The sequence below is a fragment of the Heliangelus exortis genome, chromosome 3, assembly GCF_036169615.1.
Source record: "Heliangelus exortis chromosome 3, bHelExo1.hap1, whole genome shotgun sequence".
NCBI classification, from domain to species: Eukaryota; Metazoa; Chordata; class Aves; order Apodiformes; family Trochilidae; genus Heliangelus; species Heliangelus exortis.
The window spans coordinates 66488255-66506957 of record NC_092424.1 but is presented as its reverse complement, the minus strand read 5'-3'; the positions used below and the strand labels follow the sequence as shown (position 1 = coordinate 66506957).

At 38.7% G+C, this 18703-nt stretch overlaps 1 protein-coding gene across 3 annotated transcripts in view; it reads left to right on the top strand.

Annotated features, from left to right (window-relative positions):
- Nucleotides 1-13925, top strand: part of NT5DC1 (5'-nucleotidase domain containing 1) — a 141668-nt gene extending 127743 nt beyond the window's left edge. For all 3 annotated transcript variants that reach the window (XM_071741118.1, XM_071741116.1, XM_071741115.1), the window contains one exon: nt 11076-13925. In XM_071741118.1, the coding sequence (XP_071597219.1) occupies nt 11076-11194 (119 nt within the window). In that variant the 3' untranslated portion in view covers nt 11195-13925. The remainder of the gene's footprint in view (nt 1-11075) is intronic.
- Nucleotides 13926-18703: the final 4778 nt, after the last annotated feature.

The following is an 18703-nucleotide window of genomic DNA, read 5'->3' as shown; positions in this document are numbered from 1 at the left end:
ACCTTGGTCAGCCACACTCTGGGAAACAGCCTCCAGCCAGCTCCCTAAAACCACAGCTCAGTTTGCAGGGCTAGCAGAGGCTTTAGACCACAAATGTATCACCAGGTTCCCAGCTCCAGATGAAGGGGTGAGACCCAAAAATGCATATCTGTGTAAATTAGTGAGCAGTACAGCTGCTTGTCATCAGCAGTGAAGCCCTCAGAAGTCTTTTCCTTAGGAAAAGGGAGGGACACTGGGCACCATCCCTCTCAAACTGGTGCCAGGGTAGGGGCTTGTGTCTGTAAATCTTATATCCCAGGCATAATAAGGGCATAATAACATTTTTTACTTGCAGCTGAGCACCTGGAAACTGAAAGCTGTTGGTGTGACAACATCTATGGTTCCTTACAGAGAAAGGTATTTCTTGTTTGCTTGGGTGCATGAACAGATGTTCATTATTATGGATGTTGAGGAATTCCTGACTGCTGTCAAATACCTTGTCCTACTTCTGTCACAGCAAGTTGTGAGAGCCCCTGCTTTGCCAAGTCCTGAAGATTTTGGCTGCAGCTGTAAGTCGTAGTTTAGCTGCAGCTATTTGGGAGCAATCAGCTAGCAGAGATTCAGGCAGAATATGTGAGATTGATGCACTTCAGCTTTTCCTTTCCTATTCACCTGTTTCAATTACCAGTAAAGGAATTTCCACTGCTTAGCTGCAAAAACACAGACCTGTCCTCAAGATCTTCCAAGCCCAAATGAACTGCCAGGTTGCTGGTGTGCTCAGCTCCCACTTGGCCCCAGCAGCACCCTGAAGGCAGCCCTCACCAAGGCTTCCTTATCAGTAATCTCTGACCTGACTTTTGTTCACCTGAGTGAGAGGTAGCAAGTGCCTTGTGCAAGTAAATAGCATATATGCAGATATATATGCATAAAGAATATCTTGGTTTACTGCTCAAGACACATTTTTCCTTGAATAAGATTATTTTTAAAAATTATTTACTCTTATTCAATACTAGTGGTGTTTTACAAAAAGAACTTGTTTTTCATCAAAATTAATATGAGAATTTTTTGAGAGGTTTATCAGAAATTCATTTTGAGTAATGAAACCCTTCAAAGCTGAAAAGCACATTTTGTTTATTGTTAAACTTGTCCAAAGGACTTAAATAGGACTTCTCTTAATACCTTCTGTGAACTTTCCTTGGTTTGGAGTAGAAATCAGATAAAAGTCAATTAAGACATTTGTCTAAGACATTATCACCTTGTCATTAGGATGGCATTAGAAAGGTCTTTTATATGTTTGGAATATTAAAAGATGAGTTAAGTGGAAGGTTTTCTAAATATTTCGTAGGTCTTTTATGACCTAATTCTCCTTACTGGCTTTCAGTAAGCAGGGAAGTTTTCCTCAAGTATTGGAAAGCTGATGAGCTCGTGCTTATGTTGACAGCACATAGTTAACAAAATACCAGAAGCCAATGTCCCTGCATTGCCTCATTCTACATGTTTCATTCATAAGTCCATCTGTTTCTTCACTTTTCTGCTATTGAATCTCTCATGTACAGCTCCCCTACAGATTTCAACCATTTTCAAGTACAATAAAACAGTAAACCAGAGTTTCCAAAGCAGGATCCATTACCATGGGAATGTTACATTTGAGCTCACACATGGACATTAAAAGTTGTAAGGGTCTGTCTGAAAAAATGGCATTTTGCAGAAACTGCAGTTCCTAATTCATCCTCCTCCTCTTCTTCAGAAAGTTGGTTATGATCCAAGTAGAGTAATGAATAATCTGAATTTTACCTTCAAGGAGAAAGCAATAGCTCTGTGGCCATGTGATCAGATTTCCAGATACCCATGTAATTATGCATCCTGCATCACATAGGTATTCCAATAATAATTATAGAAGATCTCTCTGATTTACAAAGAAGGCCAGATATAAATAAGAACTTATTTACTAAGCAAGTTTTTGTAGGAAAAAGTCACTAAAATAACTAGCCAGTGATAGCATTTCGGATGGATATTAGATAAACAATTCTTTGATCCTAAAAATTATATGTATATTTCAAGCTCATGGTTTTCCTTTGAATCTCATTATGGTTTGTATTTTTTATAAAATTCTCACTTCAGAAAATTTCATGATGAGTAACTGTGGAGTTTTAGAGTTAATGAGGAAATTTTGTTTTATTATTTGTTGCAAAGAAAAGCTTAAGAAATTTGGCTCTAACAAGGAAAACCTAAAAAAAAAAAAAACCAGCCTTTTTAAAATTTCATGACTGTTCAGCTAATTTCCTGAACTTGTCTCATCAAAACCTACAAATGGTGATGTCATAGGATTAACAATTATCACAAGCAAGAAAAGGAGATTGGCAATGTTGCAGGTAAAGAGAGTTGCATTTCACAGAATCACAGAAAGTTGGGGCTCAGAAGGGACCTCAAAAGATCATTGGGTCCAACCCCCCTGCCAGAGCAGGGTCACCTACAGGAGGTGTTTAGGAACACATCCAGGTGGGCTTTGAATGACTCTGGAGAATGAGATATCCACAACCTCCCTGGGCAGCCTGTGCCAGTGCCCTGTCACCCTCGTATTTATATGGAACTTCCTATGTTCCAGCTTATATCCAGTGCCTCTTGTCCTGTCATTGGGCATAACTGAGAAGAGCCTGGAACCAGCCTCCTGGCTCTCTCCTTTTATGTATTGATATACACTGGTGAGGTCACCCCTCATTCTCCTCTTCTCCAAGCTGAAGAGCCCCAGCTCCCTCAGCCTTTCCTCATAAGGGAGATGTTCCACTCCCTTCATCATCTTGGTTGCTTTGTGCTGTACTCTTTCAAGCAGTTCCCTGTCCTTGAACTGAGGGTCCCAGAAGAGAGAGAAGGGGCCCATTTCAGAGAAGAATTAGTGCAAATGTAAATGTTTTATGGAGACAAAGCTCATTTCACACTTTGGAGATTTGATAACCAAGCTGGTGTCATGTGTGAGCATAATGCATTTTTTTTAAATCCTGCATGCTATTTGAAATCTTACCATGCTTTACCCATGCGGATGCATAGGTTTTCTATATGTTTTATTGTTATTTCAACTAGCTAGTACAAGAGAAAAATCTTTCACAATCTACCAAAGCTGTCTCTAAAGATGCCTGTAGATCTCTACCCTGGCACTTTCTGTGGGACTTTGAATTGTCAGCCTGCTTGCTGAATAAATATAATGATAAAATTGCCAGTGAACCATGGCAAAGCAGTTCATGTTTCTACTTAAAGCTGCAAATTATCTGCACAATGGAAAGCCCAAGGCAGCTGTGGCTGGGGCACCAGAACTGGCAACATGTGGATCATAGATACATGAGTCTGCCCAACACAGATCAACTACAAGTTGCAAACCTCACACTCTTTCTTCAACATGCATTTTAAAGGTGAATAGCCTTGAAGAATCAATTATTACCACAGAAGAATTCATTTTACTAAGTATGTAGCCATCATATACTCACTTCTATAACCTGAACAGTAACATTCATAATTATTACTGAAATGAAAAAAAAAATCCCCCCATGTTTTAATGAATTAGTTCTTGTTTTTCATTGACATCCAACTCCTATTAAAATTAAATTAGTATTTCCTCTAACTAGAGTGATAATTATGTGCTCTTACTTATTCAAATAATAAAATAATAGCATATAATTTCCTTAAACATATAGAACTATCTGTATGATAGACATCTCTAGTATAGATAGATAGTATCAATATCTATACTTGTTAATTAGCAGATACCTTTTATATTTAACACCTTACTTATAACCTTGCTTTTATCAAAATTCTTTGAGATTTTAGAATGCTGTGGGGCTTAGCTGCTATAAATAATAGTTGTTAGCTACTGAAAGAGCAAAGAGCTCTTTTTTTTATATTGTAGCTTTTAATTCAAGAAACTTAGTTTTACATTTGGTAAACAATCATATACGTAAACATCAGCAACATTTCTGAAGTTTTCTGGTTTTGAGGTTTTGATGCAAACAAAAAATCAGATACCAAAGATAAGTGACCAAGGAGAAAGTACCTATTCTAAATATATTAGCAGCATCTTGCTCTTCATATAAATTTAAAGCATCAAATAATTTAAACCTGATTCATCTGTTCTAGGAAACTAGTTTCAATCTTCTCCATTTAAGAGGAAGAAAAACATACTCAGCACAAAAGACAAATATAATGCATTTATTTTTTCAGCTGCAAACTACAAATGAAGCCAGCAATAAACTACATTTCAACCATAACAAATTATTACTCAGTAAATCAGAACTAGCTTGTAAAAAGTCTTCAGGTCCCAGTTATTTCTCAAAGGATCTGGGACCCCAGCTTTCCCAAAGGATTTGACTACTTGGTAGTAATTTTCAACACAGAAAGGACAGCTTTTAGTACATTACAATTTTTTTCAGACTTTCTTGCCTCCTTCAGGAAGGTGTATTGACTTGTACCCCTGAAGGCCATGTCAAATCATGCAGAACCCAAAAGATTACTTCCTATCCAATAGCTGACAGAAATGTTCCTTCCATCGTTATTTGCTCTTTGAGATGTCAAAGTACAGCCACCTCTGAAAGATTAAAGGGAGAACTCATGAGCAACTCATTAAGTAAGGGGGCACTGCTCAGTTGTTTCTGCTTTAAAGTTATCCTTCAACTCAGGCAGCATAATTTCATTTGTAGGCTGTAATTAAAGCTATAATTGGGTTTTGAGTAGATCGCAGGCTTCTGGGGTGGGTTTAGATTGCTGCTTTAAAAACACTGGTAGTAATACAAAGTGATGATAATTTTTGAGTGTGAAAAACAGTAAAAATAGGTAAGTCACCAATTACTGAAAATATTTCTTTGACCAGGCTGTAATTTCACATAAGTAATCTCAGATGTACCCCAAAAAAAAGAAGTTGCTGTAAGCATTTATGTACTCTGGATTGGTGCCTAACATATTCCCTCTGGATTGAGATAGTAACACACAAAACAGTGCAGGCTTTGTCTTCACTGCTTAAAACCTTAATGCGTGCCTGTGTGTGGCTTTTACCTTTAAGGTAAGCGATGTTTGTCACCCATCCAGAGGGAAAAATAGGGAAAGAAAACATTTATTTTACAAGAGGAGGGAATGTGACAACATTAACCTGAGTTTGGAGGGTAAGTTTGATCTTGATGAGTTTACCTCAAAACTTAAGGTAAGGGATACATCAGCATTGCATTTACCTCAATATAGCTCCTTCACAGTCTCAAAAGGCAACCATTTCTTAATTAATCAGAAATGCCTATCATCTCCAACAACAGGCTAACTTCTTGTTTTCAGGATAACTTCTTCAACTTACCTCAGAAGCCGTTCCCATCGCCCTCAGATCCAGGATGAGTCATTCAGTCAGAAATTAATTAACAGAACCTTGGAAGACTAACACCTGCTAGTAGGATCTTGGCATTCTCAGGATTTTTTTTAGATTGAGTCTTCATCTAAATACTTTAAAATATTATACTCCGATTATTTTCTTTTGATCACTCACAGATCAAGCAAAGAACCACACAGTGCTATTTTCTCAAAGGATTTTGAAACATCACCATTTAAACTAATACAAAAATAAGAGAAATTTTCCTCGCATACAAGTAATGAGTTTTCTCACATAAACACAAAACAGCAAAGGAATTTCTAAGTCCTTTGCTGCAGACTCTATCAGTTTATTGCAATGTTTATTGCAAGCCTTATACAGAGCTGTTTTGTTCAGGGTGGGCTCAGCAGTCCATTGGCCATAAGATAGACCCAAAGCAGTGTGAATTTTCACTCCTCAGATAATTGAGGTGACACTGTATGCCACTGGCCATTGCAACAGCCACGATGGGACAATCTTTCCATCTCCCAGGCACTCACTTCTCTGTAAAACCCTGATAGCGAAGCTACTGCTCCACATCTCCCCACAGTTTGCCACTTTTTTCTTCAGTGTCACTATCTTCCATGTTAGATATGGCAGAAGAATAACCAGCAATAAACTCCAGTGGCTGTGAAGCTCTCCCTAAGGCCAGGCTCATGCTACAAATGTCTACTGGCAGACCTGCAGGCATCATCTCCAACCAATACCCCTGAGCTGGCAAAATACTTGTGCTGGTGCAATTAAAGCAGCAAACCTGTACTTTAACTGAGGCTACTTTTAGTATTTATTTCTGGATGCCCAGGAATAAACTGCACTAGCTCGTATCACCAACTACATCCAAACACAGAAGTTTTAGCAAATTCCTTCTGTAGAGCATACTGATAGTGACAAGTCCCCCCCTTTCCCATACAACCCTGCACTGATTCCCTCCTCCTCTAACTATTGAGTTGTAGAGTGTGTGGCAATCAAGGACTTTCATCTAATTTATCAAAGGAACACTTTACTCATGCTGACTTCTCTGTTTCAGGAGCTTTGCTTTAGTACAGCAAACATCTGACCTCCTCCTGTTTAGGAAAATCAACCTTAGAAGTTTTGCTAAAAATAACTGCTAACAGAGGAGTCTACTTGTGACCACGTTTTTTTTTTTCTTCTTGCTTCTAGAACTCTTCCTCACATTCTGAGCTCTTGCTGCAAGTGCTGCTTTAACTGTTATAACACACAAGTAGGTTAGGAGATAAAAGCATTTAATATTAAAAAAAAAAACAAAAACACTTGTCATAGTTTGCCTGTAAATGGGGAAGTCAGGTCACTCTACAGCACAGCCAAACATGTGAGCTCCCCTGCACCAGATGTGCTTCCTCTACTGTTAAGAAATTATTATTAGAAATTGTTACCATTAAGGAATTATTATTTTCCTTTTTTTCCTCAACCACAGCTTTGAAATACCAGGAAAGATTTATGGCAAAGCTTCTAAGCCAATGTAAATTACTGGAATTCCTGTGAAAGCAATAGAATTAATACTGGCTGATGATCTGCCCCTGTAATTGTACCACCTGGATGCCAAGTTGTAAGATAGAGCTCTGTTGGTGTTTTTGTGATATTTGCCACAATTAATCAGTTTAATGATATTCCAAGTAAAAATCTGGGTATTGCTAATGAAGTTTTAGTTTTTCTCCCTGTGCCTTTTCCTTGGTGAAAATTTGGAGGGTATATTTGGATTCACTTAAGAACATAACCCTGCTGTTTACTAGGAGGTTTGTGCAGCATCTGGCTCCAGGCCCATTGACTGGCAGGGAGCAGACCTCAGAGTGGGGAGGGGAGTTCTGCCTTCTGCAGGGCTTTGTGCTCATCCCAGAGATGCTGCTGTGGTGTCATGATTAAAAAATGCTGGCTTTGCTTTCCTTGGTCAATACTGCAGAACGATTCCTGACACTTCTGATGTGTATTCTGGGATAAATCTGTTTCAGTCTTGGACTGTGCTTGTAATTGAAAGCAAAATGCCTTCAATCTAAAGGCCTTACTTATGATTATATTTGTTTAATGTATTGGTTTGTTCAAGGGTATCTCAAAAAAGGATTAGATGTGAGCATTGAATTTATTGAGCAGGCCTGTGTCTGGATTAGATTATAATTGTCTTCCATTCAGCTGCTCAAATATTTTCCTGATCACTCATCGAGAATATTACATTTTCCCTTCTTCTTGTGGTTTCCTTTTGCTTCCTTGTGGCTAGAACTCTAATTTTTATTCTGATAAAAGCTTGTGGATTTCATTTAGTTTGCTTAAGCTAACTGAACAGCACACAGAGACTAAGATGTTGTCAGTATAATATAACTATAGAATAAATCTATCTGTAACACCTATATTATGTATTTATGCACAAGCATCAGGGCACAGTGTTGTAATAAATGTCACATGATATCTGGATAAATGGAAAAAAGTAACTGGCAATGGTTACTTTCAAACATTGTTATTGTTATTGCCATTTTATTTACACCAGGGCTGCTGGAGTCCTGCAAGCAAGGCAAGGCAGGGCAAAAGTCCTGTATCTGACTTCAGGCATATAACCCATGAGAGCTACCCAAGCTAATGCTGAATGGTCACTGCAAAGGAAACTGGTTTTCATCACTCACGTGTCCTCAGGCTCTGGTATGGGACCAAAAAAATGAATGGGATGGAAATTCGAGGGGTTGCATTTAATAACTAACATTCCTGTAAATCTAGAAAGGGACATAGACCTTGGGATTCTCCATGTCTGACTTCTAGGAGTCTTTGGCTCTGAAAGTGAATGTTCTATTTGTCTTGGGAACAAAATGAGTACCTAAGTATGATAGAAAAATTCCAGGATTGTCATCCCCAAGCAATTGAGTATAGAGACAGCCAGTTCATTCTTCCAGCCTCAAGCTGTTTAGTTGTGGGGTTTTTTTAGGGTAGTGGCAATATTGGATGACCTCTGTGCTGAATTCATTATCCACGTAGCTTATGACTATATCTCAAATCTGTCCCCTGCCTAATTTATGACTCCCTGTCAAGGTGAGGTGAGAAGTAGGTGCCAAGATGCAAAGGTCTGCCACAACAACAGCAGCAGCCGTTAGCACGCAGGGCAGCAGAACCTGGGAAAGTTTACTATCAAAACCACCAGGAAAACTAACAACATGGAAATAAGCAATTTTTTTTTCTGAGACCAGCTTTATTATCAAATACTGTATCTTATTTTTCCATGCTTTTGCATCAAGCTGTGGCCTGTGCAAGCATTTTGGTTTAGCAAAACAGAGCTGCTTACTTTTTCTCTGTGTCATCAGTGATAATATGGAACAGGACCAGATATGAAATGAACTGCTGCTGTGTCTAGGGGGCAAACTCCAGGCCTGTAGTATTGTTCTTTGTTGATGAGCCAGTGTTGCTGGACCCAGTGATAAGATTGCCATTTACATAGAAAGAAGTTGGATTGAGCTTTGCTGTACAGTTCTCATGATACCTTTGCAATCCAGAGCAGCTATGATTTATTTTAAGTTGCAAAGTTTTCAGAGAACTTAGTTTAAATGAACTTAGTTTAAATGAGCAATCCTCATCTATCACTTTTTCTGGATTTTCATGTATTCATATATTTTGCATTCCCCCAGTAAAAAAAAATCTTCACTTCTCTTTCCTTGTATGCTTGCCCTTCCTCTTCATAGTGTGTTAACTCATAGCCACCAAGATTCTAAAGTACACCTTCCTGGATCAGCCCAAAGCTTTCCCATAAATATCACGCACACACAGGCAAAGCAGATGCAGGAAATGAAATCATTGATGGGGAAAAATAAATAAAAAAGGAAGACTTTTACTATGTTTGTGATACAAAATATCTGCATAAAGGGTGAAGAACAGTACTGCTTCATGCAATTTTCTTTCAGTGATGCCTTGGGCAACATTTTTACGCATGGATACCTTCTGATCATCTTCCAAAGCACACTTGCTCAGACAAAAACAATATTTAAACTGATAGATCAGCATTTGAATATGGAAAAAAGGGATCATTCTCTTTTGCAGTCTTGTTCATTGTATGTAGAGAGTGTTTGGTGTTTAAGCAGATTGAGTCAAGCTTATTTTATGGAGAAAGAGCAACAGAATTACTATTTTGATCCACTTGATTTTTATTTTCTTCAGCCTAAGCCACTCTGCAGCAACTCAGCCCCATTTGTGGTGCTCTTTCGTTAAACTACTCTTGGGACACTCCTGACTGCTAGATTAAAAAGCTAGTGAAAGCTTTTATATAAAAGTAACTGTATGGCATTTCATTTTTATAGCTCATGAAGATATTCAGAAATACTCGGTTTATTTTTTATTATTATTTGTTGTTTTGGAAACCTTTGTTTTATACAGAGCTGTCATAAATGGACTCAGCAGACAGTAAATCCACTGGGCAGCCTAGAAAAACATCTGCCTGTTCTGCTCTGCTCAGAATGGGCTCCAGAGATTCCCCTGACTCAGACAAAATGAGAAAATGGACTTCTTTAACCAGCTGAAGCAACCCACTTCATGAAGTGAAGCTCACTTCTAAGCTTTATTCCAGCCTCCAGCTGATTTTTCAGCTAGCTCTAAACACCAGTTTGGTTGCTTTAATTGTGTATAACATGGTTTTAAAGCTGCAGACCTGGATGCTGGCCTGCTGCCTGCCTCTGAATCCCTCATCAGATAGACCTGAACTTCCTGTTTGTGCTGAAACTGCTAAGATCATGGTTTTCTGTTTCACAAAAGCTGCTGAGCGTTACAAAAACAAAACAAAAAAAAAATTGTAGCATATAGTGACAAGGTATCACCACCCCAAATTGACCCCAAAAATGAGAAAAGTCAGTTATAACCTACCATTCAGATGAGCTGAGCAATAGTTTTTATGTTTTGCTTTGGTTCTGAAGAGTCAACTTGGAAAGGAGCTAACCTTTTTTTGTTGTGTGTTTTTTTCTTCATTTATTGGAAGGGTAATTGTTACTTGAATGAAGTTTTATTTGTGTGTTTTTTAACTTGGTATCTTGAACTTTGAATAGGAGGTGAGCATAGGAAGTATCAGTTTGCTGGCTGTGAGGGTGGGGACGTCACTGCTGGCAGAAAAGACTTTTTTTTAAAAGCTAGAGAAAAGAAAGCTTTGACTGTTCAGAGCTATTTTAATGCATTCAGTGTTATTTACAGACTGAGAGTGATGAGTACACCAAGTTGCAAATGGAAATCTCTGAGAATGCTTTGTACAAAATGATGTTAACACTGGGCTGCAAGAGTAGGTGTCTTTGTGGAATCTTGCTATAATAGCCACAAAAAAAAAAAAAACCAAAACAAAAAAAAAAAAAAAAAATGGACTTATGAGTAGATTGCTGAGATAAAAAGAAAGGTGATGAATTGAAGAGTGACCTTTAAAATGCTTTAGTGGGAAAATTCCACTTAGGCTCAATGAAGATTTTAAGATTTTTGTAAAATTTTAAGAATTAGTTAAATCATCTTCTATGACCAGCATTATTTAAGCCATCATGGAACTGTATACCCTTTACTGCAGGTGAGTAAACTCTGAAAGTCAATCTCTTGAATTGCTGAAGATGTCAAATAAATATGTAATCACACAAGCTGATTGAGTTCTAATGCTGGTGAACAAACAGCTCAAGGGCTTAAGAAGTACTACTGTTATCCACAGGCTTATTTTTTATGTGATGTGGACTGCAATGCTAATCAGATGTGGTATGTTTCTGTCTTTCAGATTTGCCACTGGATTATAGATTTACACGATTTTCCTCAAATAGCTCAGCAACTGCCGGGTACTACCCAAGCCCTCCAAGAGCACTGCTGCCAAATGAGGAGTCAGTGACTATGAAATAGGTTGTTGGCTTTTTCCTTAAATGACCTTGTGGTCCTTACTTAAACTGCTATCAAATGCTAGTTGGTGAAAATGCTGTGTGATTCTTCATAAAATAGAATGATGGATGGATTAAAGCAGATTCCAGGGTAAACTTGTGTTTCACTTGTTGCTCTAGACCAGCCAGAGCAGGTGAGCAATGCATCCTTCTCTCTAAATCTTCTGCCCACCACTACCTTTCACAAAGTGCTATTGGCTTTTCCCATTCATTGCCCAAATACTCCACAAGAAGTGTATTAGTAATAACTTATCCCAAGTTACATCCTACTTTTCCAAGGATGTGAAAATTTAAGGTGATGCTACTATGAGCCCCTGGGAAGACATGAACCAGACCCTCAACCATACTTCATTTAGAGTAACTTGTAGATCAGTATTTATTCTCTCACTGTAACCATTTTGGGAGAAACAGAAAGACAGAGGCCCAAAGAGAAAGATGCATTGTACCCAAAAAGAGATTTGAATGGGATTTAGGCAGCTAAATGCAGACTGACAGTCCTGAAAGCCTTTGTCTCGTGCTTCCTATTCCTGAAAGTGCCTAAACCACTACTCAACAGTGAGGTTGCCTCCATGCCTTTTTCTCCTTTAGTCTTTGATACCTCAAGAGTCAGAGCTCTTCTGCAGAAGGAGGGAAAGCAGTGTGCAGTTCCCTTTGCAGCTTGAGTGGATTCAAACCTGCATTCTCCACCTCCCTGTGAAATCCTTCCAAGGGCAGGAAGGATGTAGCCCCAAGCTGCATAGAGTACAGAGGAGAAACAAGACTGAAGACCTGAGGTGAATGCATTCTTTCTCACAGGCTAATTTAAGCAACCAGGCATCCTGTTCTCTATGCATTCAGTTCCAAAGACCTGATCTCCAGCACTTTGGACAGGGAGCCTTCAGTAATTAATGCAGGATAGCAGATGAAAAAATACGTCAAAGATAATCATTTTGTTTGTCACAAAACAAAATGGTTTGTCACAGTAGAATGACAGAATTTTTTATATATTTCCCTCACAGTTTAAAGAATGATTAAAAAAAGAAAAAGAAAGAATTTTTGTTTTCTTGTTCCAGGAAAAAGATTTACTTTCTTAGGCTTAGAAATTATCAGAGTGGATTTAACTTGTGTTAACACTTGTGTTGTCACAGCTCACTGTATTTGTGCAGCTTCACCAGTTAAAATACTTTGTGTCACAATCAGGAATGAGGACCATTCCACCCCGTTTCAGAGTCACAATCTTTTATTTCTGTACTTTTTTTGCTACCTTTACACAGACTGTTATTTTTACATCCTTGTGATCCAGTATAGTTACAAGTAATACACAACGTTTCCAGTTTAACATTGAGCATTTTTTTTTTTGAAAGGTAAACATAAAATAAATGAGGGAAACTTTCCTTCAAACAAGGTGGGTGAGAAAACAAAATGAAAGTGCTGTTCTCCTCATAAACTGTAGACTGAAAATATTTGACTTCAGAAGGTAACCATAAGTAATAATTCAGTTTATTTTGAAATTTTTAGATTAGCATCAATGTCTTAGGCAGCCAGTCTAGATTATGATCAGGGTATGATTTGTATTAGGCAGAGATACCCAGATTAAAATCTCAGATCCCTGATTACAGCATCATTTGAAATTCTAATCTGAATCAAGTAATCCTCTTCATATAATTTCTATCTTATAGTCCAAACCAATACTGTGTGATCTCATGCTTTTGTTGTTCTGAATTTGGAACTGATTTTTGTAGATAAGGGATTTTTTTTTTCTTGCTTTTTAAAAGAAAATTAATTAAAACTGAATTAATGAAAATGAGAGTGAAAATCATCTGAATCCTTGATTCCTGGTGTGTCAGTGGAGAAGCAGTAATATTTTTTTTAACGAAAAGGTGACAGATTCTAACAACAGCCTGAACACAAAACTCCCCAGAACAAATACATATACAGGCTTGCTCAGCTCAGAGGTCACGGTACCTTCTCTGACAAAGCCATTTGTACTTGCTGCTGGAAGGACCACACAGCAGCAGAGAAAGAAGCAGGTAAAAGAAGGTTGCTGTAAGTATAACTCCATGTGCCACCATGTGCTGCAGGAAGATTTAGGAAAAATAATTCAAGCATTTGCCCAGAAACCAGAGTTACGGTGAAATCAGGATGTAGTGACTCTTACAAAAGTTTTTGTATTCAGGAATCTCTGAAAATAATACGAGTCTTATTACAAAGCAGAGGTTGACAATAGAGGAACTTCAGGAGGGCCATCAGAACTGCCACTTTGGAAAGCTCTTTGAAATGGATGTTGTTTGTGGACCAGGGAGAAGAAATGCACATGGCATAAAATTGTTAGAGAGCTGGACATATTTAATGTGAGACTGTAAAGACACCATCTTTGCTTCCTGCTCCTTATTTCCCTTCCTTTTTTTCTTCTTTTTTTTTTTTTTTTTTTTTTTTTTTTTTTTTTTTTTTTGTAATCTCTGTAATTTCTTGGATTCTGTTGTGAGAGTCCATTGGCAGAAATACTGCATTAGTGTCTGCAAAACTATCTTGAGTGTCAGCAGGGGGTCATAAAATTGTAAAGATTCATTAAAATCACTGTTTCTGGTTATATAGCCCTGAAAGCCACAGTTTTGCTTAAAACCAGAGATGACAATGAAGACTCTTTTGGCATCTGTTTTGGTATAAAGCAGATGTGTCCGAATTTTAAAATAAAGAGAATTTACTTCCAAAGAAAATTTATGGTCTCTGAATTTACTTTTCATATGAGCAGCAAAAAGAAAAGAAGGGCAACAAGGCCATCATGAAGCAGTGCAAGGAGAGTTTCATGCTACAGCCTTGAATAAAGCAAAACTTGACCTCCTCAGAATGAAAGATGTATAAATAAACCAAACACTAGCACATATTAATACCTTGAATATCTATAGGGAAGTCAACTTGGATGTGAAGCAGAGCTGTGTCCAAGTGTTTCCTGAACAGGGCTCATTCCTGGAAACTGAAGAAAGGCTTCTCAATCCCCAGTGAGTAAAAATTAAATAAACAAATGCAGATATCTTATTTGTGGAAGATACTGGGCACTGCTGGACTCTGGCCTTCTGAGGCTGCTGCTTCCACAGGCTGCTGGGGCTCTCCAGATGACATGAGTCCCAGGTGTGTGATAGTGCAGCAGTGCTGGAGTGATTCTGAAGGACATTGCCAGGGAAAAATTATCTTTTGATAAGCACCAGGAACCAGCATTCCCAAAACTGGTTTAAATCTGTGTGAACAGCAACCAGGCATTGTGCAGCCTACACAAGGAACAGACTTCTATAAAACAGAGAAACAGTAACATGAAAGAGGGAGTTTGTACCTAGATTTGTGACGGGCAGATCTTTTGGGATGCAGAAGAGCTCCAGGCAGGATGGAAGGACTGGTCCTCCAGTGTTCTAGGGCTTGAGATGCTGCATAATCACTGCTCTCACCTGTCCCCTGCAATGACCTGTAATGCTCCAAAAGTTATCTGTGTTCCAATGACCTTTAGCCCTGATCAAGTTGCCTACTGTAAAGTTTTCTAGCAGCAGCTTGCTGTAACAATTGAAAACACTATGACCATTTCACTATGACCAGTGAAAACTATGCCTACCCTGTCCTTCCATTTTGCCAACTTTAGGGTATTTAGCAATCTTTTTGATGGATAGAAATTAGGATTAGAAATTGAAGAAATGTAACAATGGCAACAATGGTAAATTGGAGATTACATATCTGTTACTGTATCATAAAACAGGATGCAGAAAATATCTACCACACACAATACACAACACTGATCTTTGTTTCAGGGAAAATAAGGTCTGGCCCAGGTCCAAGTCATTGGCTCTAGTGCACCCTGGATCAGATCTGGCTAAAACCAGGTTGCTAACCATGTAACCTTTAGTAAAAGCTGGTTTATTGTGTGATTGCTTTAAATCAAAACTGTTCACTTGTGTTTTCATGAGAAACAGTCATTCTCCTGTAGGAATTTCAATTATTTTTTTTTTTTCTTGCCAGGAGAGAGAGGCAGCACCTATTTCCTTAGCAAAATTAATACTTTCAAACCTAGTCTGGGAGTAATTCTCTTTCCCATATATGTAGTCTTATTTTCTAGCTATCCAAGACAATATACCATTTTTTACCATTTTATCATATCTTTCTCACTGTCAGAAGAGATGTGCTTTTACATTTCTGACAGTGGCCTTGTTTGAGAAGTCCATAACTTACCCATCAGATACTAACTAAATATTGTAGCTTTACCTTTAAGTCATTCCTTCTTGGGCCTAGTATGCATTAAATCATAGCAAGGCATATTATGGCAGAGTGTAAGAATATACATTGTAGCAGAGGGATGCCAACAGAGAGAAGGCAATGTCTGAGCTTCCATGTCAACCTTCTTTTCCCACTACAGGGAACAAAAAAGGCACTGAGAGTAAAACACACTTCTCTATACAACCTTAATGTCTTAAGGCAGAGTTCCTCAGAAAGTCAAGTTTAGAAATAAAGTATCTTCTGTGCAAAAAATAATAAATAAATAAATGTAAAAGCCTCACACGTTACACCATACAGCCAGGGACCTGATAGGGAGATGTTGCTTCCAATTTCCCTGGCAGGGGAGGACAGCATGGGGCAGCCTGCTGCCCCTCAGCTCCATGGATGGTACACCAGTTTTCTGGTGCATCTGAGTAGGTGACTTTTCAAACAAAATGTGCCTCTTTCTGTACACATGCTTGGAGGCAGAGAGTACCTCAGCTGAAGCACAGCATCAGATGTAGGAGGGAAAGCACACTGCTGAACTACAGGAACTTGATCTCTGCAGAGAGTGCCAGTTGTGTTGGTGTATAATGCTGTACCCACAGACCTCTCTTGTTTACAGCTGCCCAAGAACCAGCCCTTCCAGCAGGCATGTAGCTGATCCAGAGCCCCCCGAGGAAAAAGCTCAATCCCATTATAAATCCAGTTGCCTGTAATTTTGTTTTCTTCAATTCTGAGTAAGTGGAACATCAAGCCTCCTTGGTGAGTCACAGGAGAGGAAAAAAAAAAGAAATAAAACAAACATATAAAAAGCAGAGATTCTCTTCTGAAGGCTTTGGATGCAAGAAACAAATCCTGCTTTTTCCTTAAGTGTTATAAATAGAAATGCTTAACTTCAAAATAGAGCCTGGATTAGGGCCAGAATAAGATGGAATCCAGGAAGTTTCACAGACTCAGAGATTTCCAGCTCAAAAAGCTTGCCAGCATCCTTACATGTCAAACAGGAGATTCCTATCCACAGGTCAGTGGACCAGTCCTGTGGTCAGCATGGCTGGTCATTTTCTTGAATACAGAACAAAGGTGTAAGGGAAATGTTTTCAGTGGGAGGTAGGCACCCACAACAGTTCTCCTTCAAGCATGATAAAAACGCAGAGGTTTTTGCAGCTGGCCAGATCACAGTTCACAGAAGGGCAAACATCTGAAGCACCACATCTAACTTCTGCCCCTGCTGCAGCTGAACGGATTTAATCAGAACTGTGCTAAAAATCCCTCGTGCTTCCCACTCAGGCTACCCGAGTGCACACGTAGTTCTCTCACTCATGGTCATAATGACTTCTAAATACTTGCACGGGGGTGAGAAACCATCACGGCCACTTCAAAACGTTTTGCCTTCCAACTCTTTTTGCAAATTAAGAGTGCAAGACACAAAATGGCAGCAGAAATGGAATAGCAGTCTGCACTGTACCTACTGCAGCCCTGCTGACCCAGGCAAAGCAGATTCTGCCAGCCAGAAAGGTATTTCTAGTTTTTAATTGACTGCTAAATGTTGAGCACAAACATTTAAACACTCGGTTTAATTTCCTCTTACACGATTGAAGAACTTATGTTCCTTTTAAGAATGAAGAAAATCATGAACTTAGACTGTATACAGGAGGAAAAAAAAATTGATGTTCTTGTCCAAAATTTATGAGGGTAGTATTTGCAGGGTATATTTTAGGAAAACAAGTCCATTAATTTTCAATAGACCTTGTTCTGCTGCAACACAAGAACAGCTCTGAAAACTGTGGCTCCATGTGCCTGATAATTTTACATTTTAAGGATTAATTTTTAAAGGCTTCACCATTTCTCATGAGTAAAATTACAGGTGAATATACCAATGTATATCTTGCTATATCTCAAAATAATATCTAAGAACTGCAGTTTCTTGCTAAACCGTTCAATGGAACTTCAGCCAGCACTGAGAATTTGAATGGGTACTCCCAGTTGATCAGCAGCCTGGAAATTATATTAACCCAGAGAAAGAAGATGCCATTGTAAATGTGGCAAAAAGGAACATAGCAGCAGTGAACTTGTATCTTTGTTTTCTCACTTAAAACTGCTCATAAAAAAGTCCACGGGTGCCCAAATATATCCACACATGAACAGGCAGCAATTAAGGGCTAGGCTCTCATGACATAGGAACCCAGAGACTAAGGGAATGAGTGAGTTGTCTGCATTTCATAGGAAGTGTAGGGTTTTAATAAACTCAGTTTAATAAAGTAAGCACTCTAAGGCAGTAAGCAGGGAAATCTCAAGACAGGTAGCAGAAAGGTGACAGAAAATGGAGTCTAGATGAAGCTCAAGGAGGCTAAGGTTAAGGGTCAGCACAAGATGACATTAAGAGTTCCACAGGACAGTAGATGGCTAGAGGTATCAGGGAACAGAGTTTACATATATTAGAGTAAATTCTAACTACCAAAATATGTCTGTTGTGCAGAGTTTTCCTCTTTCCTCTAACCTTTCCCCTGCTGCTGCACAGGACTTGGAGTTACTTCGAACAGTACAAAAAATACACAAAATTAGAAATAAAAATATTGTACCCTGAAAACAATTACATTAAATTAAGAAAATAGTTCCACTATCAATATGGCCACTGTTAGATAGATATTATTAAAATTAACTGCAAAAGCATTTGTATGTATGTACAAATGTAGACTCACATGCATACATTTAGGAACCACTGCTGTGTAGTGCAATGTCACTTACCCCAGAATACAGAGGTGTGTATGAGTGAATGATCAAAAGGTGGTTACAGGTAACCCTGAAAAATGCAACAAGAGTGCCCCAAAAAAACAAGAACAATACATACAACAACCACTAGTTCAACAAACTCGTGAAGCCCCTAAAGCTAAGGCAGAGATGCAGCTGTCTGCAGGGAATAGGCATGACTTCCAGAGCAGCCAGCTGGTGAGCACCATTGCTTCAGAATCAGGTGTACAGAACTGGTTGCTATTGCATCCTCTAGTGCTGCACAGATAAGCATTATCTTTAAGTGAAAAATAATTTTTAATGTCTTTGTTTGAGCTGATATCCCATCTGCAAGTCTTGGCTACAACCAGGATGCAGCAAATCAAAGTGAGATGGCTACAAAAAGAAACGGAGTCAGCAACAGGTTCAAATACAGCCTCTCAGACATGCCTCTTTACACATCTCTAGTGTCAGGAGGAAGAGAAAGACATGGAAGTATGAAACACAAGAACTGGGGGCAGGGATAAGC